At 41.7% G+C, this 27,950-nt stretch overlaps 1 protein-coding gene across 2 annotated transcripts; it reads right to left on the bottom strand.

The window, feature by feature from the left end:
- Positions 1-27,857, bottom strand: scn4ba (sodium channel, voltage-gated, type IV, beta a). 2 transcript variants are annotated; one of them, XM_049576116.1, is made up of 6 exons: positions 26,989-27,857; positions 8,890-9,053; positions 8,506-8,725; positions 8,202-8,331; positions 5,990-6,095; positions 1-1,606 (listed from the first exon to the last, which is right to left on the bottom strand). In XM_049576116.1, exons 1-5 carry the CDS (start codon positions 27,080-27,082, stop codon positions 6,002-6,004), a joined length of 702 nt encoding a protein of 233 aa, XP_049432073.1. In that variant the 5' UTR covers positions 27,083-27,857; the 3' UTR covers positions 1-1,606; positions 5,990-6,001. The 2 variants fall into 2 exon arrangements, with proteins under 2 accessions (XP_049432073.1, XP_049432072.1); XM_049576115.1 differs by having other exon boundaries at positions 1-6,095; positions 26,989-27,856.
- Between the last annotated feature and the right edge of the window lie 93 nt (positions 27,858-27,950).

Genomic DNA, 27,950 nt, shown 5'->3' with positions numbered 1-27,950 from the left:
TGTGGGAATTTCAAACATTTTATTTCTGGTATGTATTTTTTAACAAGTCAAAAGTTTGAGGTGCATAGTCATGAAGGGAGCATGAGCAATATGGTCACAAACACAGACGAACAGCTGAACATTCAGAAGAAAGTTGATCCAGGAAACCTGGCGTTGCTGATTTGTTGTGTGTATGTGTTGAGTAGACTGTGCTGATGTGAGCAAAATATAGGAGTTTGCTGCAAGATGCTGACTCGCTACAAAATACTATAATTTGTATCACGTCAGTGGCTTTAAGATAAAATGTGCAGTTATGAATTTGTTATTTCGATTAAGATAGAATTACATTTAAAGCTGCTATAGATGTGTACAAAATATTGTTTAAAATGCAGGAGGAAAAACGTGGAGCGGTCAGTGTCAGCCTGTGCTTATTATTCAAATCTCTAGCTAGCAAGCCTTGGTCTGTAAGATAATCTCTATCAAGAGTTATAGGAGGCAGTTTGCTATGCGTGTGATATGATATTGACACACGATAGGTCACAATAGGCATCATAATTTGGCATCGCTAACAATAAGTTCACTATCTCAAAATTGTGCCAAAATAATAACATCTTGATCCTATTTACTCTTGATTCATTCATCAGGACTGTAATTTTTCTGCTGAACTACACCGACACTAGATCAGTGGGTTGATCTTTTGATCTGTGTGGAATGTGGGAAGCAGAGAGCAGACGTCAGACTCTTGGCTTGGCAGTGTGAGTTTCAGCTGCTAGAAATACAGAAGTAGTACAGAGCAATATCATCTACAATTTAGTTCTGAAATGCCATTAATACAGCGGTAGACGGTGATACAACATGTTCTATTGGTGTAAGTGTACTACATGAGTTGTGTGTTGTTGGAATAGTGTAGTAACAACAGCAGACGTGAGACTCTTGGATTGGCAGTATGAGTTTCAGCCGCTCTGGCAGTAAGAGCAATACTAACTCAAAGGAGTCATAGTGGTCAAACCTCTTTGTTATTTTAGTGAATAACGTGACAGTAACACTGCAGCTATCTGCAACTATTTAATGCTCACTATGGGAGGGATTTAAGGATTCATAATTGTACAAACTGCTTTGTGTATCCTTATCCTAATAGATTTTGTGTAAACTTATACATACACATGACCCCTTTCTTGATGTAGATAAAATGCCCGATGGACACAGGGATTAAAATTATGTATACCAGTAAACAATCTAACTAGTAGCATTATCTAAAGCAATTGGCAACAATTTAAGCATCATTTATGCTGCGTTTATGTTTAACTATGAAAATTGTAGCAATGATTTTATCACATATTCTTAACTTTAGTCAACACAGTTTTTTTTTCATTATGCGGCCATTTCGATCCAAATCGAAATGCAATAAGTGCATGTTGAAATTGTATGTCTCATCAGTTTCCACTAGAGGGAAGGTTATTTGATGGGTTGAGCGTTCACCACTGGGTGGCAGTCATACTGTGATCACTGTGCTGTATTGCACCACTGCAGAGAAGCATCCCACACTGTACAGGGCAGACTCAGTACTGCAGCAGTCACCACAAGCAGTTGGCTGACCTCAAGACTCATGTAAGGTTCAGGACAGATACTTCTCAGAGAAAGACAAAGCAGGTCAGAGTGCACAAGGGGGGTTGGGGTGAGAAAACAAAAATCAGTGCTTTTGGTGGCTCCACGACAAACTCTTATGCATTAAATCAGATAACATTGTTTCATGTGTCACACATATACCTGGCCTTCATTGAAAGAGAACATCATCTTACACAATCCATTTGTACCTGTGTATGGCTTGCTGGGCATATTTTGATGTGGAGGTTTATCCACTCCGTCAGTCATAGGGCTGGGTATTGGTACTCGATACCTTTGACCAAAATAACCCAGTACCAAGTGGTATCAAAACTCCCCCGATCAAATAATACCTGAATTGGATCCTTGTTGAACCTAGATTTGAATGGTTTTGCTCAAAGCCAATCAATGCAAGCGTTCTTCAATTTGACATGCCATCTGATTGGCTTACACTGCAGCAGCTGCAACCCATATAGTCTGTAGTGTGACGAATTTGAGCGTGGTATATTAAACAGAGTTGGCAGTTCAGTGTACCGAGATGCCACCAAAACGTACAAAGGTATGGCTATACTGGCGTCTGGTGGCATTTTATGCAACTGAATGCCTCCATTTACATGATGAGGGTAACATGAAGTCGATAAACAAAGGTATATAGTGAAGTACTCTACTGGTATCTGTATCACTTTAAGGGTACTGGTATTGGTACTAATATTGTCATTTTTTAAGTGATACCCAGCCCTAATTAGAGGTTTTACTTCTGGAAATTAAATTCATACTGGCAGAGAAAGTCACAGATAAGAAAGAATCTCCTGAAACTGTTCATGAGCTTCACTCCAGAAAACATAAAAATCAAGTTAGGGATCACAGGAAAAAAATGGGGACCAAACAATGGGAACTGTATCCACAAATACACAAGTTATGCATCACAATCCCTACATGAAACCACCTGTTTGTTACACTATGTTAGGGTTAAAGGTATGGATTAAGAAAAGTACAGTAACAGACAGATCAGTTCCACAATATTGCTTTTCCCTACAGGAAGACTTGGGATGTACATATGTGCCCTCTTCACAGAGGGGTCTGCACACGACTTGTCAGACAAGGAAGCAAGTGTGTATCCATGTGCGTATGTGTGTGTAGTGCTTCCTTATATCCGTAACATTCAGTTTTACAACACAACGAGGATGCTGTATCACTTCTAACACTGCACAGTCACAGTGCTAGCAGCTCTTACAGTTCTCCAAAGCAGATAAATCTGTCTAATGTAGATATATGAATCTAATGTTGATACATTAGTCCAACTGAAATACATTAGTACAGTGTAGATACATACATTGGTACAATGAACAGTGCCTTGGACAGACAGAGTTGCCATCACAGCCAGTCCAGACACATCCATAAAGTGCCTTATAACAGGTTATTGCATAATCTGATGTCTGTCTTATTGCTTCCATTGAAAGCAAGAAGGGAAATGCACTCCAGTTTTAGAGGGCAGCAGGCTGACGGAGGTGAAAAATTAGAAAAATAAAATAAAATCTTGCCACAGAGCTCTGTTCCAGAGAGACAACATGTAGTCAGACAATGTTAAAACCATTTGGACACAATGCCTTTGTCAGGTAAACACAATGTGAAAATGTTGGATTTGTTAACACTCTATATATAGTCTCCAACATATTATAAAAGAACAATAACTATGAAATCTCTTCCATGATCTATTGTTTTGTGCACCCACTCTGAACTGTGGTAAAGTGCTGTATTGTTTGTATGCGAGACCAGTGGACTACGCTCTGGTATCAAAGCGGCTCTTAGTATGTGAGCGCATGTATAGGCGTGTATGTGTGTGCATATGTTTGTGTGTAACTTTCAGCTGTCATAGCTATTCAAGTTATGCGTGAGGGTGTCTGCCAGCTCCACAGAAGTGACCTCTTGTACTGAGAGTCAAATAGAGAGCGGGTTCCAGTTTCTAGTCGGCGTCTAAATCCATGCACATTGGCTTATCACGAGAGGAAGTAGACGTGATACAGTGAAGGCTTTGTTGACTTCTCCTACTTTTCTTCACTTAAACAAAATGCGATGACTTCTTAAATGTTACAAGCTATTTAAAATTTGAGCATGTTTTACCATTTAAATTCATATATGACATTATATTTATATATATTTTCATTTTGTTAAACTCTTAACAGCTTACAGCTCCCTTCAAACTCTTGATCACTTGTTTATCTGTACTCACCAACAAACTTGTTAGTGCTAAAACACCAATACGATTTAGAAACCCAACACAAACTTCACATAATCTTCAGTGCCCAGAGTTCTTCCAGCAAGATGTTGTCGGCTAATCTGAACATTAAAGTAAGCAAAACATTGAAAGTATTGGCAGGTTGCAGACAGTTGGCAAAGAAAACGAACCACTGGCCTATTGGAGTACTCACACATTCATTTGATAATATCATTATTGAATATCATTTTTTGAATGATTTAAAATATACTATTTCTGACAAAATGTAACATCTATTCTCGAACAGTCTTTACATTCTTTAGCAGTGAACTGTCCCAATGCTGTGCTGCCTGCATTACTGAGGCAGTATCATTTTTTGGGTGATTTTAGCACAAATACATGTATATGTTAAAGTATTTTCTCATAGTTATCGGAGCAACTTTGTATTGGAAGTTAGCCAGTTAGAGTCTGTTTATAAGAAATGCTGAGGTGAGTTGGTATCTGGAGAATTGCTTTATGTTGCTCCCCCCACTTACACTATATCTTGCTGATATGCCATTGAGCAAAGTGCCAACATCTTAAACTTCTCTAGCTGAGTTGTCCAATCATATGATTCAGATTTAGCGATATTAAACTGTTCTTACTTTTGAGTGAATATAAAATATCTGTCACCCTTCCTTTCCCACCAATACCTGCAGGTCTTTAGTCTAACAGAGGAGTCACCTTTCGATCACCCTGACCGGGTTAAAGGGGTAAGAAAGGTCGTAGCAGTGTTGGGAGGTGCTTATCAAGCACTGACAGAGCTTCAGTCAGTTGAGGTCGATGTGAAGGGTTAAATGGGACCATTCAGAGACACACAGAAATGTTCCTGTACTGTGGTGCTAGAAGACATATACTTATATGAAGTTATATAAAATGCGCACATGCTAAAAATGCATTGGTTATTAGTCAGAAGCAGCATGGTTAATTTCATTCCTTTCTACAGGGAGCTGGGTAGTCTGGGGATTGTCTTTGATGAGGGTTAGGGTTGTTTTTTTGATTTTTTTTGTTGTTTTTTTAAATACATTTTTTGTGTTTTTATCCTCCCACCAGCAGGGGGAGCAGAAGCAGAACAGGCACCTGTGTTTCATCTAAAGCAAAACAATAAAACCTGTGCAGAACGGGATCCTTCAGTCACCTAAGAAAGCCCAGTTGTCAGCCTTAGCTAGCCAGTAGCTGATCAAAATCTACTATCGGCACTGATGAACCAAACACCCCAACAGTGTGTCAAACCTGGACCCGGCTGTAAACATGCAGGTTGAAGTTCAGGCTGGCGCTGGCAGTGGGTACGGTAAGATCAGGAAAGAAATAGTTTCAAAGATCTTCTCTAGCAATCCAACATATGGTTTGAACTGTAAAACAAGTGAAACATATTCAATCAGTGCTACAGTATTGGGACCTGTTTCTTAAATGTTAAAATGCCATTTTACAGGCAGTGTTAAAAAACTATATTTACTGGTTTTAATTAGATTAGAAAAATGTTGGTTTACATTATGGGCAAACCCTGGTTGAATGGTCCCCTGCTTCAGGTTTACATGTGGATTTGTGTATTCTGTGCTGTTCTTCCGTTGACATCATGGCAGTTCAGAGATTGTGGCGATTCATCACGGCATCAAAGTGTGTTTGTTCCCACTGGTAAGGTTTGTTTGGGTCCAAGTTTGACTGAGAGTTGTGGATTAAAGAATCAAACATACTGGTAGCTTGTCAACTGAGACGGGTAAACTGTATCCTGGGGTGGCAGTCGATTATTGGAATTTGGTCTACAAAGAAAGGAACCTAGGACAACTGAGGATCTGCTTTGTGCAAAGTTATTCCTCTGAGGTGATGTAAAGAGCGTATGGAAACCACATAATCGGAGACAGACAGTGAAGTTAAGGCTCTACTGTAGAGAAAGTGTTAGGTTTCAGTAAAGATGCAGGGCAGAATTCAATAACAGAGGCTGCACACTGTGTAACAAATGGGCTGTCATGTAGGTGAGAGAGTGATCCAGGCATATGCACATATCACACTTCCCCAAATCTCAAGCATGATTTTAAAATAGACATTTACATGTTGTATTAGTTAGCCGCTAGTAAGATAAAACAGTCCACTGATAACAGCATTTTCTCTGAGCGTGTACATTTGTCTAACATATATACAAACACACAGACATACTTTGCATTTTGCTCATGCCTTTGGTGTCCCTTTGTTGTCTGCTTTGGCTCCTGAAAGTCCATTTTCTGTGTTGTCATTCCCTGAGGAGCTCACCAGGCACTCTTTGCTGCAGGGGATAGAGAAACCAAAGGTTAAGATGTACACCCAGAGAGAGAGAGGAACATGGAAGTGATAAGGGCTATAAACTGTGTATACTACAGGGATTCTAGAATCCTCATAGCCCCAAATAATAATCTTGTGTTGGACATAAGTCGGACATACTGTATATAATTAAGATTTTACTGAAACGGATATCAAAGAAGTTAATTGAAAGCTTAGAGAAACTAATTGAAAACCTAAGAACTTGACACTGGGCACATTTTGTATAAACATATACCTGCATTGCAACTTACTACTGATATAACAATTGTGATAGAAGACACAAGACAAAGTAGAGATGTAATTTCTCTTTCTGTTTTTGTCAGAAAGGCATATTTCTCTGTTGTTTATTAGCAGCAGTCACATTAAGTAGCCAAACATTATTTTTATAATGGGTCTGCACCTGGTCAAGAACAAATTGTCACATCTATTCATAAGTGGTAGCAAATGTCTCATTAACATGGATGGAAATACCCTTATGTTACTTCATTTGTCCCCAATACCCACACATTATTTTGCCAGATAGGCTCCTGGATCAACATCCCACATTGTGTTCCTGGACCAACACTGCAATCAACCAATCACAGCCCTCTGACAGTTGCAAAGTCCTGCAATTAACGCATTTTCCCTCCTTCTTTCCATGTTGATCCTGGATAGATTTGGTTCAGTTTATCCAGGACCGTCATCATCACGCTGATTCTCGATAATTTGTCATTGGAGACATCAACATAGCAGTGATGGTCCTGGATCAGTATAAACAAGTTATCTAGGGTCAAAGTGACGATGATGGTCCTGGATCAATGCAAGCACTGCAATCTTGCAAAAAATTGTTTTAAATAGGCTATTATAAAGGACGGAAAATCTGTCCTTCTCAGGTGTTTGCAACTGCACAATGACATTATCCTGTCTCTTTATGTTAATGACTAATATTTTAGTCTTTTGGGGAGCTCACTTGTTAGCATAGCCTTCCATAGCCTAACCTTGCAGTACCTTACATGGTTTTTGTGCAGTGTGACTGAGGATTTTGTTTAATTGTACTAGCTTCAATCTGGAAAACTAGCTTAGCTCTGAAGACGAAAAAAAAATAATTTAGAAGGAAGCACAGGAGCAGCACACTGATGATGTCAGAGGCTTGCCAATAGGCTAAAATTTTAACAAGTTAACTTGCTAAGTAGGTAGGTTATGCTAAAAAGTACGCTTGCCATTAGGCTAAAATGTTAAGGAGTTAATTTGGTAAGTAGGTAGCCTATGCTAATAAGTACGCTTGCCAATAGGCTAAAATGTTAACGAGATAATTGGCTAAGTAGGTAGGCTATGCTAATAAGTAAGCTTGCCAATAGGCTAAAATGTTGTTTAGTTCATTTTCTAAGTAGGTAGGCTATGCTAATAGGTAAGCTTTCTAATAGGCTAAAATGTTAATGAGTTAATTGGCTAAGTAGGTAGGCTATGCTAATAAGTAAGCTTGCCAAAAGGCTAAAATGTTAATGAGTTAACTTGCTAAGTAGGTAGGCTATGCTAATAAGTAAGCTTGCCAATAGGCTAGAAAATGTTAATGAGTTAATTGGCTAAGTAGGTAGGCTATGCTAATAAGTACGCTTGCCAATAGGCTAAAATGTTAAGGAATTAATTTGCTAAGTAGATAGGCTATGCTAATAAGTACGCTTGCCAATAGGCTAAAATGTTAACGAGTTAATTTGCTAGGTAGGTAGAAAATGCCAACAAGTAAGCTTCCCAGTAGGCTAGAATATTGCTCAGTGTGTCGAATATGTCCATCGCAGGTCTTTGCAACTACAAAATGACATTATCCTTACTCTTAATGTTGTACTTAATGCTAACTTAATATTCTGTACTGACCTCAATTTGGAAAACTAGCTTAGCTTTAAAGAAGCACAAAAGAATTTTGAAAGAAGCACCAGAGCAGTGGGCTGATGTTGTCAGTGGGCTGTGATTGGTTGATTGCAGTGTTGGTTCTGGAATGCAATGTGGGATGTTGATCCAGGAGCATGTCCTAGTTGGCAAAACCATATTGTCCCCCAATACCCTGTGATATTACCATAGTTAGTGACCTACTCACTTCTTCTCATCATCCTTCAGTAGGAAGTGAACAACCAAGGCCTTTATCACCATGATAATGATGACTAAGCCAATGACTCCGCCCAGCACTGACACAATGATGACTGTCAAAGTATTGTCAACCTCCTTCACTGTAAAGAGTAAGAGAGATGGAAAGACATTGTGAGGCAGAAAGAGTGAGTTGAGACACTAACAGTGGCACGCTTAGCATGTTTATCTGTCTGAGCACATATAAGCAAGTGTTAAATAAAAATGGGTGTTTTTGTGTGCCAGGTGGTCAACTGCAACATGCATGTGTCACATACTTTGGTCCACCACTCTAAGAGTAAAGACAGCACTGTGGTTGCGATTCTTCTCTTTTGGGTTCTTGGCAAAACAGATGTAATCTCCCTCATCTTCGAAGGTGATGTTCCAAAGCAGGATGGAGATGTTGTTGCTCTTTGAGGACCCGACAAACTCCACACGCTCATGGTACACAGTGACCCTGGGTTCCACACCCTCAATAGGAATCACTGCTTCACATAACTACAAACACACACACACACACACACACATATAGATGAGTAGTCACTTGTATTTCCATATGTACACAGATACACATTAGCATTTTTGTGTTTTTTATTTGTATAGTGTGTCTATCATGTTTGAGTGTATGTCTGTGTTTGTGTGTGTGTGTCTGTGTAGTGTACCTTGATCATGGTTCCATTGTCATTATAGTGCCAGTTGAAGTAGAGGTTTTTGATGCCAATACAGGAGGAGTAGGTGCAGGGCAGCAGGACTGTGGAGCCATTCATTGCTTCAATTGAAGACACTTTACCTGTTGAGACCTCCAGTCCACCAACACTCCAAGCACCTGAACCAAGACAGAAAGGAAAGGAAAAAAAAAAACTTGGTTTTGACAAGCATAAAGAAAAACCATATAAAACAGTACAGAGCAAAAACAACACACTCTAGCTAGAAGTCTGGATCAGTTATAGTTCAGGTCACTTTGCTCTCAAACCATTTTTAGAGCAAAAATGACAAGAGATGAAAAAATATATTGTATGCTGGCTGGCTGGGCTAGGATTACTGTAAAAGATGAGTGCGACTGATGAGTAATGGTATTACAAAGCTAAGTAGCTTACGTACTGTAAGTACAGCTTATGAGATGACAGTTTTCTTTTGCTCCTTAAACAGTGTTCACTATTCTTTGTTAGTGTGTTTGCATTTCGAGTTGAAATGCAATTTATGGCCGATGCAATGCTGCATTTTTTTGAAAGGGAACAAAACAAAGCAAATGATGCAAACTGACAGCTGGCAGTTATTGCTTTTAAAATCTCCACTCGATTCACAAAACAGGTTGTTTGCCTGCTCTGGCAGATAAGTTTCTTCCACTTTGGGGTTGAGGGAAAGTATCCAGTCTGTCTCGTCATTAAGTCATAATGTAAGTGCTGTGTAGAAAATAGACATTTTTACTGTCAGTAAACAGTGGGACCGTTTTTGGTGGGCAGGGCTTAGCTGGAGGCAAAACAGTTCTCCACAGACATTAGCTAGCCCGAGCTGGCAAGTTCTGTTGGCTTGTTTTAGACAATGAAGGGAGACGATATGAGTGGTGCATTCAAAAATACTCATTCTGATTGCCTGAGCACACTCTCGCACAAACTGGGCCGTTCGTACATTTGGAGTGCTATCAGAATGTACCGTCCGGCTATCCAGAGCACTGCGCTCTTGGAGTGGCAGGGTCCACTCTTGGCACTCTGTCTGGGGAGACGGAGCAGCGGAGTGCCGAGTGGAGTGAATGTGTGATTAACTTAACCGTTCGTTAATTCGTGCAGAAATATAACTCTCCATTTCTTCGACCAACAGGGCTCTCATTTTAGTTGTGTAGGACTGAATTTACAAACTCACCATGTCAGGTCACTCACTCGCTGGGATTTTGAGTCTTCCTTGAATAACTTAACACTGACCAACAGGACCAGACTGGCTGACCCGTATGCTCTCACTCAGTGGATGGATGACATCACAGGAAGCTTTGTGGGTGATCACTATGCCAATCTTACAAAGGAGGATGACACTTGAACAGTTTCCTCCAGTTTGTTTTGCTATAGAAGCTAACGTTAGCTAAAACACTAGCATTAGGGAGAAATCCAACATTCCTCTTAATGCCTCCCCAATTTCTGATGAGGTGGACATGATAACCCTTAATACACATAACGTTATTCATCCCTACAACAGGAAATACTCTTCCCTAACCTGATATGAAGTGTGCGCTGCACATGAGAGCATTTTTGAGGATGGCCTCTGTGCAGTCCTTTCGTCTTATCACAATTAACCATAGTTTTTGTTGACTGGCAGTAGGGGTCATGACTCCTTCTATTCTGGCTCCCAATAACAAACAAGACAACATTTTAAGACTCCTATGTAGCCTACAGCTCTGTGGTGTCAAGTCGTGTTTTGCCTCTCGCTATCAAACAGACGTCATTGAGACGTCAGCCCTAAAAGGGTCTAGTGACATCATCTTTTACCACATTTCCTGTAAAGCCTCTCATTCAAGGCCAAACAACAGTGCTATTAGACCAGTTAACTCCCCCCTCTGACTCCCCATGACATTTTGTACAGTCCCATCATAATCCCACAGTGCCAGTGATTGTACTGTGGAGAGCAGTCAAGCAGAGGGGGAATGTGGAAAACATGTTGTTGAGGACAGAAATTTGGAGAGACTGGTGAACTCTAACCCCCAGGACCTGAATGAGTTGTTGTCCTCTGATGGTTAATGTGATCAGAGGCTGATGATGTTGCCACAATAAATGCTGAAGCATTGTGAAAGGAACTCCATAACAAAGCAAAATGTGCACACTGACATTTGGCAGTCGAATCTCCACTTAATGAACCAAAGCAGGTTGTTTGCCTGCTCTGATAGTTACGTTTCCTCTACTTTAGGCTTGGGGGGAGTATCAGGTCTTTCTAGCCATGAAGTAATAATGGAAGTAGGCTTCTGTATAGAACTCAGAGAACTAATCTTTCATCATGTTCCCAGAAATGCCTCTCATTCAAGGCCAAACAACAGGTCTATCAGACCAGTCGACTAGCCCCTGCCTCCACATGGCCTTTTGCACAGTCCCATCATAATAACACAGTGCCAGTGAAGTGCTCCTGACAGCATTCTGTGAGATTGTGGGGGATGTGACTTTGACAATCTAGGGGAACATTCCACTCTGTAAGAAGATTTTGTACATTATCAAGTTAAATGCATCAATCTGGTGCACTTTGGGGTACACCCTGGACAGGTCAGCAGACTATCACAGGGCTGACACATAGAGACAACCATTCACACTGACATGGGGAGAACATGCAAACTCCGCACAGAAGGTAGTGTATTATAATGAGTATATTTTCTGAAATGTATAATTACCTGAAAATAGCAATCGTGTTTTGGTTATCTGAGAATGAATCGTTTATATCTATACAGGGAGCAGGTACTCGTCCACTGAGATAGCCACGTTGCACTGCTTTGTTTCTACAGTAGCCCAGAATGGACAAACCAAACACTGGCTCCAGATAGGGCCCTTCGTGTTTTCGCGAAGAAAACACGAAGTTCGTTGCAACAAGAGGGTCAGAAAAAAGAGATTTTTCAATATGAAACTTCTTTACCAGATTTAATCCCCTCCCGCATTAGCTCTGGAGAGAAAGAGATCTGTGGATAATGTGGCTCCTGGTTAAAACTTCCTAACATCTGGATCTTAAGTGATCAGATAAAAAAGGTGAGCACATGCTAACAGGTAACGAGCGAGCAGCCTGTGTCTACACGCAGATCAGCGTTGCAGAAACACTGATTTGTACATAAAACTGCATTATTATTCAGTGTTTTTTTTTGGTTTTTTTTTTTTTTAAAGATATTTTTTGGGGCTTTTTAGCCTTTAATGTATAGGACAGACAAGCGTGAAGGGGGAAGAGAGAGAGGGAGTGACACGCAGCAAAGGGCCACAGGCCGGAGTCGAACCCGGGCCGCTGCGGCAACAGCCCTGCACATGGGGCGCCCGCTCCGCCACCAAGCCACCAGCGCCCCATTATTCAGTGTTTTTTAATGGTTGAAACTACCAAGTCCACTTGTTCTGAAGAGGAGGCCTTTGGGATAATTCGGCTCCTGGTAAAAAGCTCTTGGACAATGAACACTGATGGAGTGCTAATCGGTAGAAATTCAGCTGGCTACAATCTGCAATCCTCGCTGCATGATGCCACTAAATCTCACTAAATCTTATACACTGTTCCTTTAAGTCCAAGTATGTCACTAGTTACTGGCAAGCCATAAGTCTGAAGTCATCACATTAATGACGGGAGTAAAGGTAATATGACTTCAGTGCATTCAAGGTGACCAGACTGTGTGGATAGCTGACATACTAACAAGCCAACAGAGACAGTGAGACTGAAATGCCCCCAGATCAAAACAAACAAATGGTAACTCTTTCATTTCCAAACGAAACACCTCATCTAGTACTGGTATTTGGGTCTGGTGGTGCTGGGTATGTTGGTTTATCAGTGACAGCTGGTGTAATTCTAAGATTGTTGCTCTGGTATCTCTCACACGCTTGGGGACTATTTATAAACACTCTTCCCCACACTGACCTGCTCAGGATCATGTTGCACTTGGACATGGTGCAAAACAGTGTGAGTGTACATGTATACCTATTTGTATCGAAGGACGTACATATATGTAAGAATGTCACACCACGTGCTTTGCAGCTTTGTGAAGACATCAGCAGTACTGAAACGCTGCAATTACTGTGGTGATTTTGGATGAAATCACTGTTTACTTTAGCACATTGAGTGTGAAATGCTCTACACACGCTGTAATTAGTTATGGTCACTAACTTTGAAGGTAGGGATGGGAACAAAAATCGATACAGCATAGTATTGCGATATTTTGCGTGGCGATATTGTATTGATACATGGACAAGTATTGATCTTTTATTATACATTTTTCATTTTTGCAAATACACATTTTAATACATCTTTAGGTACTAGCATAATAAAATTAATTGTTTTTTCTGTCCACTAGATGGTGCTAGAATTTTTTTTTTTTCTTGGTGAGGTCAGCAGAGGTCTCAGTCAGCAGCATTTGGCAGGAAGTTCATTGAAACAAAGATGGAGGCACCAGAGAGAGAAATCAAAAATGCACCATCAGCGTTTAAATCAAACTTCTGGACTAATTTGGGATTTTTTTAAAATGAATGGAAATAAGGACTTGGATATGACCAGAGCATGTGAGCGGAGAGCGGGTGAAAATTTCCGCTCCTCGCTCGCAGACCTGTCACTTTGCGCCGCTTGTCCGCTCCGCTTGGTTCTGTGCATTCTTCGCTCCGCTCCACTCCATCATAAATTTTATCCTCCTCCACTCGCTCATCACTCCACTCAAAAAAACTGCGTTGTACTACCCTAACCTGTAATCTTCTATTCACAAATAAAACATGAGCTTGGTAGATTCTCCGGGAAGCCCTCTCCCCTCTCCCCTCTCCCCGCAGTTAGGGACTGTTCTCCAAGGTACCGCTGCTTCTCTTCTCTCTTCTCTGAAGTACACAGTAAACTCAATAGTTTTGAAAGAAAATAGTGTGGGTGTGCGCAGGTGCAAAGATGCACTCTGGGTGGGGCATGAGCGACCGGAGCAAAATTGGAGCAAGAGATAAGGCTCCGCTCCACCTTTGAAAAAAAAAACAGCCGCTCCTCGCTCAACACAAAATCCTTCCGCTCCCCGCTCCGCTCACAGGCTCTGGATATGACACATGCGAACATGAGGGCTCACCTCACACGCCCCATCCAGAGATAGTGTTATCCGCTGACGGCCAAGCTAACGCTAAACCCGTTCCAACGAAAAATCAACCAACACTGGACACACTTAGCTCGACAAAACTACCATCTAACTCTGACAGACCTGAGAAAATAACACACTCCATCACCGACTTCATGTGCAAATGTCTGCGTCCATACAGTGTTGTTAAAAATGGAGGCTTTTGTTACACGTAAACCCAGGTATGTGTCTCCGTCCTGACATTTTTTCACCAACACAGCCGTATCCAAGCTCTACAGAGAAGTGAAGCATAAAGTTGAGCAATCTTTAAGTACAGCAGGAAGGGTGTTATTAACTTGTGACGCCTGGACTTCAAGGTCAGTGGATTCATATGTGACTATAACGGCGCATTATCTCACAGAGGACTGGAGACTGCTGTCTTACGTCCTCCACACTAGAGCAAACACTGCAGACCTCCTGCAAAATGCAGCACAAGAATGGGGAATTATGGTTGTAACAGATGCTTTTACCATGGGTGTTGCCATTCAGTCAGTGGGATACCTGTATGTGAAGTCTTTTGCTCACGTTCTTAATCTGGCTTCGCAGAGGGCGTTAAATCTGCCAACAGTTCAGTTAGTCAGGTGTAAGCAGCATATCTGACAGGTTTTATGACAGTGTTGGTCAGTCTGTCTGCTTTGTATCATATTTTGCTGCAATAAAAATGATTGAAGTCAGACGAACAGACTGAAAACTTCATCTTAAGTGGTAAAATTGATGTTTACCAAGTTCAAGGTAATAAATCGCGATATATCACAGTATATTGCATTGCAATACTCAGCAAATTGCAATGTAGTGATAAATTTAAAGCAATTTAAAGTTCAATACTGAGTGCATCATGTTAGTGGTGCCAGCATCACACTGCACCTACAGTTAAGTGTTTGGAATTTAGAGGCAAATATTGGCAGATATAATATATAGAAGTATGGTTTTCTTTTTTAAAGATTTTAATAACTTGAAAATAAGAATTGTTGTGTTTTCATTACCTGAGACTGAAGTGTTTATATCTGGTTCTCATATTCAGAGATTGCCATGTTGCACCACCATGTTTTTACAGTAACCCAGAAACCAAATAATGAAGCTCAGAGTAAGTTCAATCAGGAAGACTTTCTTTATACTATATCCATTCACATTCTCTCTCTATCCCACTCCCAACACTCCAACCAATCAGCTGAAGGCTGTTCCCTCTCCTGGTTAGCCAGTCAAACTTTGCCACGATCTCCTTCAGTCATTTATGTTGCTGCTGCCAAATTTTAAATCGGCTCTCCTCTCTGCTTCTGCCAGCTGTCATTTTAGGCCTCTGCCCCATTCACCTCCAGTCACCTTATCCAGAACCCAGGACAAGCTCATCAAAAGCTCACTCTTTCTTCACATCCAGATCCTCACCTTCGTCTTCATCCCATCTCATCACCACCATTACCACCACCAGCGTCTCCATAGGGGGGGCTTCCTAATCTACGTCTTTACTACCCTCCTGGAATAGATGACATCACAATGGGGTCTAATCGCCATCAGCCACCGTAGTTAGCAGCTCCTACATAACTAGAACATTGGAAAACACTGATTTTTAAAACATAAATCTACTTTATTAAGTGTTTTTACTGCTTTTAATCACCTGTTATATTTCTTTGGAGAGGAAGAGACATCTGGGGATAATTCGGCTCCCAGTAAAAACCTCCTGAACAATGAACACTGAAGGAATTCTCACCAGAAAAAGTTTCAGCTGGTTGCAATCCTCGCCGCAAGATTTATGTATTTCTCAGTGTCTAACAGATTTTTACGATAAAATGTGCATGTTTCAAATACACACATATCTGCCAGGGCACAAATGTGAATGCAGCCTTCTCCAACTTGGTCATCAAAGTCACTTCAGCACTTGAGGATTTGGTAATCAAGACGGTAATAATTACAAATCCCAGCAGTTAACTGAGTTGCACATGAATTTAATTCAGCTTTTCAATAACTGCCTAGTCTGTCAAGTATCATAGTTCGAGAGAAAAACAAACTGCATAGCTTTGTCTGACAGATTTATAGTAACTTTAATCCTCAAGATGTAGATTATATATATATATATATATATATATATATTTTTATTCTAGGAGGTAATTTTTGTATGTTTCCAGAAGCAGTAAAACAGTCTTCTAGTAACTCTGAGGTTGATACGGCAGTGAAGTGTTAAATCACTAAGTGTTGCATTAACAGTATATATTTATACACTAAGGGTATTTCAGTGTGAATGGTTTGCTTTTTCTTTGTTCAGTTTTCTGAGTCTTCTCAGTCTCTCACCTCTTTCCTCTTGTCTTCTAACGCGCGATATTTTTACCCCTCCTCTGTAGTCATCTTGACTTGTCTCTTTTACTTTCAGTAGCAGCTCAGGCCATTTGGGTTCTCCTTGTTCTTTTTCTGTTTTTGGTTTTTGCTCTCTTTTAATGGGCTCTTCTTTTTTTCGCAGCACTGGGCACTTTCTCTCTTACTCTCTTTTTTCATCCCTCAATATTTCTGTCTTACTTGCTCTCAGAACTTTTTCCTCAGGGACGCTGTAACTAAATAAGAAGAGGTGGAGATGTGGGGAGTTGGTCTGTGTATGTTTGTGTGTTTTCTGGTGTGGGACAGTGGTGGAATCAATGGCAGTTTAAAGATATAAATAGCTGAATGTAGCTGGATGAGTGCCTGAAGTGGCGCCCCCATTCATTTTTCATAGGGTTGGCCAAATGGGGCCAATGAAAATCTTGGGGTGGCACGCCAAAACCAAAAGCAATAACTCAGTTTCAGAATTTTGCTTGTGCTATTCAGGTTATATATGGTGGTGCAGTGGTGCAGGGGTTAGCATTGTTGCCTCACAGCAAGAAGGTTCCTGGTTTGAACCTGTGGTGGGGCGTTTGACTTTGACTTGCGGAGTTGCATGTTCTCCCCATGTCAGCGTGGGTTTTCTCTGGGTACTCCAGCTTCCTCCCACAGTCCAGAGACATGCAGGTTAATTGGTGACTCTAACTTAGCCATAGGTGTGAATGTGAGCATGAATGGTTGTCTGTCTCTATGTGTCAGTCCTCTGATAGTCTGGCAACCTGTCCAGGGTGTACCCTGCCTCTTGCCCAGTGTCAGCTGGTACAGGCTCCAACCCTCCTGCAACCCCTAACAGGATAGCATGAAAGTCTGCATAGGGTGGGAGAGAGTGGAGGCGGATGGGTTGAACAAACTCTGGGGCTCCATCCTCTTCTGTGTGTGATGCAATGTTTAGCAGGTCAATATATTTCATAAAAGAGTTCCACATTTTCTGGAATGTTTTAATTGAGGCCACGAGGTATAGGACTTCCTTAGTTCAACGATTATGTGTAGGGGGAGACGTGTACTTCCATTTTAGCAGAATTAAACATCTGGCCGGTAAGGCTATAAAGGCCAGGGCTCGTTGCATCGTGACAGTGAGGCTGCCATCAGGTGGAGCACCAAAGATGACAGATAAAGAGTTAGGAGAAATGTTAGTTTCAAATTTGTTCGACCAACACGTTATTAACTTGGGACAAGATCAAAACATGGATGTGATTGGCAGGAAAGTGTTTGCACCGATTGCAGGCATCACTGACTTTAGAATATATTTGGCTAGGCTGGCATTAGTATCGCTGATTCTGTGTAAGATCTTACACTGAATGACGGGCATGTATGGTGGAGGACTAGACTAGGTCTAAAACATGATCCCACTCTTCATTATATAAGTCTGTTCCTAGATCCTGTTCCTAGGCATTTTTGGTTTGAACAATGAAGCTTGAATTGTCTGAGCTTATAGTCTAACAGATAGCTGAGAGCCCTTCACGTGGTTAGGATCCATGGTCAGGAGAACATCAACTAAGGACTCTGATTTGGAGAAAACAAAAGAGGTGAGAGTTGGGTATTGCTATTTAGATTAATTTCCATTCCATTATTATACAAATCCTTAATAATTTCTATGCCATTATTGCGCTGAATTTGAAATGCTGCATCTGTACTTGAAGGTTGGGAAAGGTCATTTTTGAGTATTGGAGGGATAGGAAGGTTTGTGTAGGCCGAAGTGTTTCTAAATCAGATCCAGATTTTGAGAGAGTCAGACACAACTGGATTGATGTTAACAAATGCTGACGGGAGAGGGAGCTAGGAGGGAACTGTCACGAAATCGATGAGGATGCCTTTTCCAAGTAAACCCAAGCAGGTAGATTGTCTGTGCCTATCCAACATGGAAGTTTTTGAGTATTGGCTGCCTAGTAATACTGCCCAAGGTTAGGAAGGCTGGTCCACCCTTACATTTAGGGAGTTGCAGGACTGACTTGCTAATTCGAACAGGTTTATTTCCCCACAGGAATTTGAACACTATTCTATGTAATTCGTCAAAAATGTTTTGGTAACAAGTACCGGAATATGTTGACAAAGATACAGAAACGTAGGTAGGACAAACATTTTAATCTTTTTTTTTTTTTTTTTTTTTTTACCAAAGTAGCTAAGTTTTTCAAAAGTATTTATTATTATTTTAAGTCAAACTCTGATTTTTTTTTCTCTAAACCAAGTACTTTTGTTGCCTAAACTTAAGGAAATAGAGGTAAAAGCAAAGTATTTTACCTATGTTGTAAGTTTATTTTTTGGAAAAGACTGTATGCTTTAAAGGGCCAGTGTGTAAAATGGGTTGAAAACCGTTGAAAACAGTGACATCAGTGGCCAAATTCTAGATTGCAGGGCTCACTCACTCACCCCTCCCGTCGGGTAAATGACGATGGCCTCGTAGGTACAAAAAGCCTTGCGCACGAGTTTTTCAGGAGTAGGTCTATCTAGCGACGAGGTGAATGTTTATTTAGAAATCTAAGCCATGTTACGATATTGTAATGAATCCCTCATGAGCAGGAGACCAGAGTAGCGTTCGGGAAAAAGGCCCGTTTATTTGAGCACTCCAGAAACTCTGGTAACACTCCAGGGGGTAAAAGACTTTGTCCCAAACTCTGACTCTTCTGGCGTAACAGACACACTTCATAACTTTACACACATACTCGTTTACCATACCGAGTGGGGACCCCCTCCCCTCTCTGCTCCACCAATCTCCAGCCCGCACACTGACTGACAATGTAGCCGGTAAACAGAGCTCAGCTGTTTATTTAGCCTAGCAATATCTCCGGACTATAGTAGCTGAAATGGACGACTTTGAACGCGATTTTGAAGAGTTTCTTGTAGCGGACACAGACCCAGAGCCATACCTGTTTGAGCCGGAGCATACAGATGAGAAACTCCATGTGTTTGATGCTGAGCGGGCGAGAAGAGAGGCTGAATGCACAGAATGGGATTCGGTGCTACCATTGTTGGGGAGATATATCACCAGGAGGAAAAGCGCCGCAGAAAGTGCATCACAAGGAGTGAAGTTGCATCTTCTTTTCCTCGCAGATGACGGTTCGGGTTCATTCTCTCCTGTTGCGTGGTAAGTGTGGTCCATTCCCAAACTTTATAACTAAAAAAACTTTTCACTATTCTCTATCGACGAACTACTAACACTCTCTGCTGTTTCCTCCTCCTTCTTCCTTCCTTCCGGTGTCTTCGTTGGTTCATTTATACACGCGAAACACATTCTCTGGCTGGCTGGATTGTCCGCTCGGGCTGCCGTACATACATGGCGGCGCAAGATGGCGACCTCTCTAAAGCAAGGCCCTCGCTATATATATATATAAAAGCATAATTATAAGGCTACGAAAACCAAAGAATTTTATTTTATAGCGATTATACACTTATATAAACATATTAATGGGTAGAATATTCAGATTCAGATTCAGATTGACAATAAACCATGCCAAATATTACACACTGGCCCTTTAACAAGCAGAAATTGTACATTTCCTGTAAATAGGTAAGTTTATTTTTAAAAAGACACAATGCATGTAACAAGAGTGAATTAAGACACCATCCCTGAACATCCAAAACTGACGCAGGAGGGTATCTTGTGCATGACATTTTGATGTGTAGGGCCTCTAGCTAAACATCAGTTGGGATGAGAATGTGCTGAGAATGAAGGCTAATTGAAAAACTATGTCAATATAGAGAGTTACGGAATTGCACATTGATATATTTTGGCGTCTTATTTTACAGTTATTATCACTAATTATCTGATGTGCATAGACTAATATCAGCACAGTTAACACTGGAGTTCCACAACAAACCTGTTTTAATAAGGAGCTGACATGCCAGTTGTCCCCTTGCCAAAACTTCGCCTAACTTTGGAACACTGATTAGCCCCTTTCCCGACAAGGTGCACTGACCAATGGATGCCCTGCGTTGTCTACTTTCACAAGATACCACTACCTTCACATTAACTTAAAATGAGCGTACCATACCCTCTTAAAGACAGTAATATCGGCATCCAATTATTTTCACTGGAAGGCTGGTTACAATTATCTCAGGGGGGCACCACTACATGTCTGAATCCTTGGCCTACCTTTTAAACTCTGCTAAGTGGGTTAATGAATAATCTTTTACCATCTATCAGTAAGTACTGGCACATTGCCACTGAGCAATGTTTGTAAGCATGTGCTCCAGAGGGAGTAATGATGCAAAGGAAAACAAGTGAGAATACAAGGGAGAATCTCCCTCCTAAACGACAGTGTGTCTTCTTCACATTGGTAGCATGGTGATCTTTTACATATCTGTGAGGAGTGTCCCCCCTCGTGCCCAGAAATAGATTTCACACCTCCCTCGTTTTACACCTCTGATCTCTACTATCCTCTTTCTCTCCTCCCCTTCCTCTCCTCTTCTCAAATCTTCAGACAAACAACACCCGCAGATTCACACACTGTAGTAACGTACTATTATGTTATGATGTGTATGTGTATGGTACATGCATGTCAACTCTTGTATGTTCCTGCAGTGTGTGTGTGTGTGTGTGTGTGTGTGTGTGTACATGAGTAATGGAATGTATGATATTTTTAGTTCCACTATCAAATATCTCTTTGTCCCAGTTGGGAAACATCAATATCTGAATCACTGATGGAGGGAAAATCAACTGACTGTGTGTGTGTGTGTGTGTGTGTGTGTGTGTGTGTGTGTGTGTGTGTGTGTGTGTGTCCTTGGCTGATTGTCAAGGTGAGTTTTTTTTTTTTTTTTTTAAATAGGCCACAGATTGAAGGGTTAATGTGTTTCCGAGTGAACCCATAGAGAACCGACCGAGGACACTATTACCTCTCTGAGAGAAAGAGGAATAGAGAAGCGATGGGAAGGCTGAGGGAGAAGGGATGGAGTGAGCAGGGAGGAGGAGAATAGAGGAGAGGGGTTAATGAAGGAGGTGCAGAATGAAGGAAGTGATGGAAGGGGTCACGAGGGATGGATAGGCGGAGGTAGTGAGATGTCCTCCTCAAGGTGAATGAGTGACAGCAGGGCAGAGAATTACAGCAGCAGCTAAGTAACTAAATCAACGGTGGCCAAGGCGGGGTCACGTTCACACCGCACATACACACTTATGTAATATGATAGCCACACAGACAAGCAACAACATACGGTGCAATTATCACATTTACATGCCAACTTTCTGATTGCTGTGTTATACCGTGGGCCGCTCTGCATCTGTTTGCCTCGTCGCTTGTTTTACCGCAACTCTTTCTGCTGTTTGTTGTCTATTCTCTGCAACAAAAGGTGTTGCGTAATCCCTTATGTTAACATATGGCACCATGGACTGAGGCTTGTGAGAGTGAAGAGGATGAAAGTGGTTTAACACCAGGGTTGAAGTGACAGTTGTTCTGTGTGTGTGTTTGCATTGCTTGGAACTTTTTGCATTGCACATCTTTGCTTTCTGAAGACTGTATTTGGTGTGTGAAGCAGTCTTATCTGCTATAATGAGGGCTTGTAATGTCAGTGGCATCTCTAGGTGAATAATGAGCGATACTTTGAGGATGAACGATACCGATCAAAGGGTGAATCTTCAGACCTGACAGCAAGTTACTGTCATGTTTCTTACTATATCAAAAATGTACATAATGACAAAAGGGAGCTTATTAATGTGGAGTCTGAAGGAGTTTTAGCAATAGTTAAATATCTGCAGATTTTCAGCCCTATTTTCTCTTGATTCCACATCTGGATATGATTGAGGTTTTGCTTCATTTGTGTTTTCCCTGGCTTTATTTCCTGTTGCCAAAGGGTCTGTTGAGAGAGATATGCTGCAGTGTTTTGGCAAAGATTACAGGAATCTAGGCAAAGAAATAAAGAAAGGAAACAGTTGTGTGTTTCTATGCGGGCAAAACATTTTAACAGATGTGTAATGTGCGTATTTCAATGAATGAGCTGATGCTGTATAAAACAGAATACAAAACACTGGAGAATACAAATGAAAATCATAATGTTAGGTACGGTCATGTTGGAAAATGGAGATGGACAGCGCTGACTTGGCTGATTGTCAAGGTGAGGTTTTATTTTTAAAGCAGGCCACAGATTGAAAGGTTAATGTGTTTCCGAGTGAACCCATAGAGAACCGACTGAGGACACTATTACCTCTCTGAGAAAGAGAGGAAGAAAGAAGTGATGGGAAGGCTGAGGGAGAAGGGATGGTGTGAGCAAGGAGGAGGAGAATAGAGGAGCGGGGTTAATGAAGGAGGTGCAGTACGCAGGAAGTGATGGAAGGGGTCACGAGGGATTGATAAGAGGAGGTAGTGAGATGTCCTCCTCAAGGTGAATGAGTGACGGCAGGGCAGAGAATTACAGCAGCAGCTACATCACTAAATCAACGGTGGCCAAGGCGGGGTCACGTTCACACCGCACATACACGCTAAGTGATATGAAAGCCATTATATCTACATTGCTGTGTTCTAACATGGGCCGCTTGTCATTTGTTTTACTGCAACTCTCTCACTCTCTCTGCAACAAAAGGTGTTGCGTAATCCCTTATGTTAACATATGGCACCATGGACTGAGGCTTGTGAGAGTGAAGAGGATGAAAGTGGTTTAACACCAGGGTTGAAGTGACAGTTGTTCTGTGTGTGTGTTTGCGTTACTTGGAACTTTGAGCATGAATGAGATTATGCTGTATAGAATAGAAAACATTGCAGAATACAAATGAAAAACAGATGATGTTACGTACTCTCACGTTGGAAGATGGGGATGGACAGCACTGCCAAATACGAGATTGACAGCAGGGATAAATTAGATGTCGGAAAATAGTGATGGGATTTCATTATGACATCACTACATTGCTGGAATAATAATTAAGGGTCAAACTGAGGGACTGCAAATCAGAACTTCCAAATTGGTATTTGACTGACACCCCAAGATGGCTGCCACAAAATGGGTTTGGTCCAAGGGCTTTAGAAGGTCAGCAAAAAAAAGAAGAAGCAGGGAATGATTGTGATTGATTGATTGACGGAGACGGGATCGCAGTGGGACCTGGATTGTTTTTAGATCAAAAGATTTCAGATGTAGAGCTCTGCTCAGGAGTGTTTCTGTAAAACACTGTCTGCATGCCAGAGATGGTTAAGTTTCACATCAGTGACCAAACCCTGATTTTTTTGTTTTGTTTGTTTATTTGTTTTGCATTATTTTTAACCTCTAAGCCCTTGTTTGGCCTGTGAGATGTAAAATGTCATGTTGCAATAAAGGGCTGGGACATCATTTCACTTTCACTTCTACTTGTTCTGTTTTTTTTTACATTTGAAATGTCTCATTGCCTCAACTGCATCAGATTTACCAGACTTTATAGCAAAAGAAAAAGAAGGTGACCCACTAATTACAACAGCAAATACCCCAAGGGTGAAGCAACACAACTAAAAATACAGACTGGCATTGAACTCAACATTATACTTACTCATATAACTAAAGACAATCAAGTATTCAAAATCATTTTTGTTGCCTGTTTAATAAAGCTAACCTGAAGCGCCAGATGGTTTGTCACACAGAACCATCTGAGAACCCGTCGCTGGAAACTGTTTGGCAAAGGGCAGCCACTTTTAAAAAATACTTGGCAGGTGATTGGATGAATCATCTGTCTGTCAAACTCTTGCTGCAGCCAGCCGGGAGCAGAGCGAAAACATCTTGTCCATCGAGAAAAGCCTTAAGCTCTGTTATTTGCTTCTCTTTCAGTGAAGAAATGCTCTTGAGTTCTTATATAACCGATGCTGTTGCAGCATCTAACTTCTTTAGGAGCTGCCATTGTTGTTATAAACAAACAGTTACCTCTCCATAAAACCACCTCATAGCTGCCAGTAGCTCCTCACAGGACATTGATTTGTCCAAATGACACAAATGACTTAAAGCCTGACAGGATCGGTTCTCGCATGATCTCGTGATGTCGTGAGAATCTAGCTGCCGTGCAAGGTAGTGACGAAGCAGGATTACTTTTTAGGACAACCAACAACAATGACAACAAATTAGAATAATCTACGCCAGTGGTTCCCAACTGGTCTAGCCACAGGGTCCAGATTTCTCCTCAGTCATTAGTTCAAGGTCCACACAGTTCATTATAATTAGGGTAATGCTTATGTTTGGCCATGTCATCTAGCTAGTTTGCTGTCTCAACTAGCTGTCCGTTAGTCACTCACTCTACAGCAGGGAACAGCATTTCAAAATAAAAGCTTTGTGCCAGAATTTCACCATTCTTGTTTTATACAAACTTGACACGTTCACATGTCACTTGCGGTCCAGTCAGAACGGAACCGAGACCCACTTTTGGACTGCGACCCACCAGTTGGGAACCACCGAACCATTAGGCCTTCTCGGCAAAGCAGATAAAAAACAGATAACTTGCTTTATGAAATCGGTTCCTGGGGTAAGTCACAGTACCAAAGAGGACGTCCCAGTCTTGTTTCGTTTTTGGCTTCCAAATAAGTCACCTGTTGTTAGCTCTCAGCACCTGCGAGCTTTCACCTAATTTTATACCCACTTTAAAAACTTTTGGGATCAGATCAGTTATTCAAAATAAAAATACCGTACATTCATTCATTCATTTTCCGTAACTGCTTATCCTGTTGGGGGGCTGGAGCCTATCCCAGCTGACGTTGAGCAAGATGCAGGCTACACCCTGGACAGAGAGCAAGACTATCACAGGGCTGACACATAGAGACAGACAACCATTCACACTCACATTCACACCTACGATCAATTTTGAGTCACCAATTAACCTGCATGTCTTTGGACTGTGGGAGGAGACTGGAGTACCCTGAGAAAACCCCAGGGTTCGAACCTGCCACCCTGGCATTGAGCCAGGAGCCCCCTTGCTGTGAGACTACAACGCTAACCACTGCACCACTGTGCTGCCAGAATACTGTAAAGATATTTGCTGATAGATTGATGACATGCTTTGGGGACAGATGTGTTTTACTTAAGGGTTAATGGTTCTAATTTATAACCATTTCTAACTGCTTATAATATGAAGTGTGTATAATCTACAGCTGTGGTCTTCAGCCAAACCCACACCATGATACATTTTGTATTCTCATGCTATCCAAAGCAAAAAGATAATTCTGCATATTCTTGTCTGACATTTTATTAACTGACATTTCAAGACAATGCTACTTACATTTCAGCACGGTGGTCTTAAAGCATTATGTCAAAATGTTACCAGTGAAATGCCACGTAAATGACAAGATGGTGTCGGATTTTGCTCTTTTTGACTTGTGTCTTTTTCAGTATTTCTTGATGGAATATTTTGTTGTAAGATTTTCCATATTTGACATGTTCCTCACTAATGTGCAATCCTTAAAAGCAAACTCATTTTTCATTATGTCATGTAGTTGTATGTTGGATTTAGTGTGTGATAAACTGACGCAAGATTGGCCTTACTGAGGATATCGTGACGAATGATGCTTTGGTGGAAATTATTTGTGAAGAGGATCAGTTATCTGTGAGGCAGATAACAGATCTGTTTTCCCTAACCTCTTGAATGGACAACAAATAGTATGAGTTTTAGAGCAAAAAGTATAAATTCCCCTCAAAAAGAAATAAATGTTAAAGTAAATCATTAAAAGAGCAGATGCAGCTTTATTTGAGGATCATTCTGCCACTGAAAAACATTTCTGCATTAGGTTTCGGGGTGTAGAACGGACTTAAATATCAGCAGAATGTGAAATGTCATAATTAGATATCGCTCACCGAAGGATTGCACTGACATAAAGTTCGTCACATATGCCCCTCGGTCTTGTATTCCTGCCGTGTGACTCAACTGTGCTGAGTTTCAAAACAACTGTAAGTGAGGAGGGAAATATTTGGGATGTGGGGGCACTATTGGGCGCTACAACAAAATCAGGGAGTGTATGAGCAAAAGCACAGATCACCACTGCACCACTACGTCACTACCAGTAATACTACAGTCACACACACACACACACACACACACACACACACACACACACACGCACACACGGACGTGATCTGTAGCTGTAACAAATGTTTTTTTTTGTACTTCAAGACCCTTAAGTTTTTCGGTTTGTATTTCCATTCCCTTTTATTCATTTTCCCTCAAAAATGGCACCATACGAAGTCCATGCATGAGGAGTCATTTAGACAGTCACTCATCCAGCTCAGCAACTCCATGTCCAAGTTTAGATTGGCCAATGGTTGGATGTTATTGACCTTGATGCCCTCAACAAAGCAACAAGTAAACATTGCCTGTGATATCGCCATACGTTTAAGTCTTTAGGTGTGGATGGAGAAGGATGAGACACGAGGGCTTAAGCAGAGGCAACAGAACAGCAGATGTTTGTAAGGAGTAATAATAATTTAAAAAAAAAAAAAGGTTTCGATTTAGTGTGACAGCTGTGAACCACCCACCCAGAGCAGCACAGGAAATACTGAAACAAAGGGAGCAAAAGGTGCAACAGAGGACTGTGTAGAGGGCATAGAAACAAGTTTGTCTAGACAATTAGAGGGGTGCACCCAATCACAAGCTGGCATGGCAGCATAATACAGAGGATAGAAGTCCAGTGTTGTGCTGTAATGTGGAGTGGAAGAGTGAGGAATGACATGGCAGCTGAAGGCATATGGAAGTATAACTCACCGAGCAGCAGTGCAACTGCCAGACCAGCATGAAGTAGATCCCCTGATCTCAGCCGACTAGAGACACTCGAACCGGTGCTGTCCACTGACGCCATGACACCACCTGTCTGTCTGTCTGTCTATGTGTATGTACAGAATGTGTGTCCTTATCAGTCTGTCCCTGTCTGCCAGTCTGGTCAGCCTGAGCTGTGTCCAATCTATGCAAATATATTTGTGTCTGTGTGTTTGTCTTATGTGTCTCTGGAGCAAGGTGGGACACTGAGCTGTGCAACTGAAGTCCTGCTCTCAGTCCCTCCCTCTTCTCTCCTCCTCCGCACTCTGTCCCAGGAATGAACAGAGGGAGGAAGCGCAAAGAGAGGAGGAGAAATTCCTTCAGGGAGTTCTCTCCCAACCAGTTGTTCCCTGCGCTGCACTCCAGCAGGCCAGAAAAAAGCAAGAGGAAAAGACAAAACTGAAGAATGCAGCAGTTGAAATGAAGAGTGCGGGCTCTCTTGTCTCTCTCTCTCCCTCCCTTCCCCGTCCTCTGTCGCTGTCTCTTGCAGACTCAGTGGTGATTATCCAGCAAAGGAGAGTGTGTGGCGAAAGGCAGAGAGGAGAAGCGAGGCAGAGCGGTAGCGGCGTAGCAGTGTTGTGTCAGACAGCTCCACTGCTCCAGCAGCAGCAGCAGCGGCAGCGGCAGCGGCAGCAGCAGCCAGGGAAGCAGGCTGGCTGACAAACCCCACAGGGGGAGACATAGGCTGGAGGGGGGGAGGAGAGCACACGAGAGGCACGGAGGGATGCTGGAGCAGAGCCAGCAGCCAGGCGGAAAAGCAGAAAGCGTGTGTCTCCCCAGCCAGCACAGGGAGGAATGAGCGAGAGAGGTACTGCAGAGGTAGAGGCAAGGAGAGAATGTGTGTGTGTGAGAGAGGAGAGAAGGAGGGGATAGAGTGAAATGGCGAGGGGGAGGCGGGGGGCGATAACTGC

The sequence above is a fragment of the Epinephelus fuscoguttatus genome, linkage group LG5 (assembly GCF_011397635.1).
Source record: "Epinephelus fuscoguttatus linkage group LG5, E.fuscoguttatus.final_Chr_v1".
Taxonomy (NCBI): Eukaryota; Metazoa; Chordata; class Actinopteri; order Perciformes; family Serranidae; genus Epinephelus; species Epinephelus fuscoguttatus.
The sequence above is the reverse complement of the archived record's forward strand: the minus strand, read 5'-3'. Positions and strand labels throughout refer to the sequence as shown.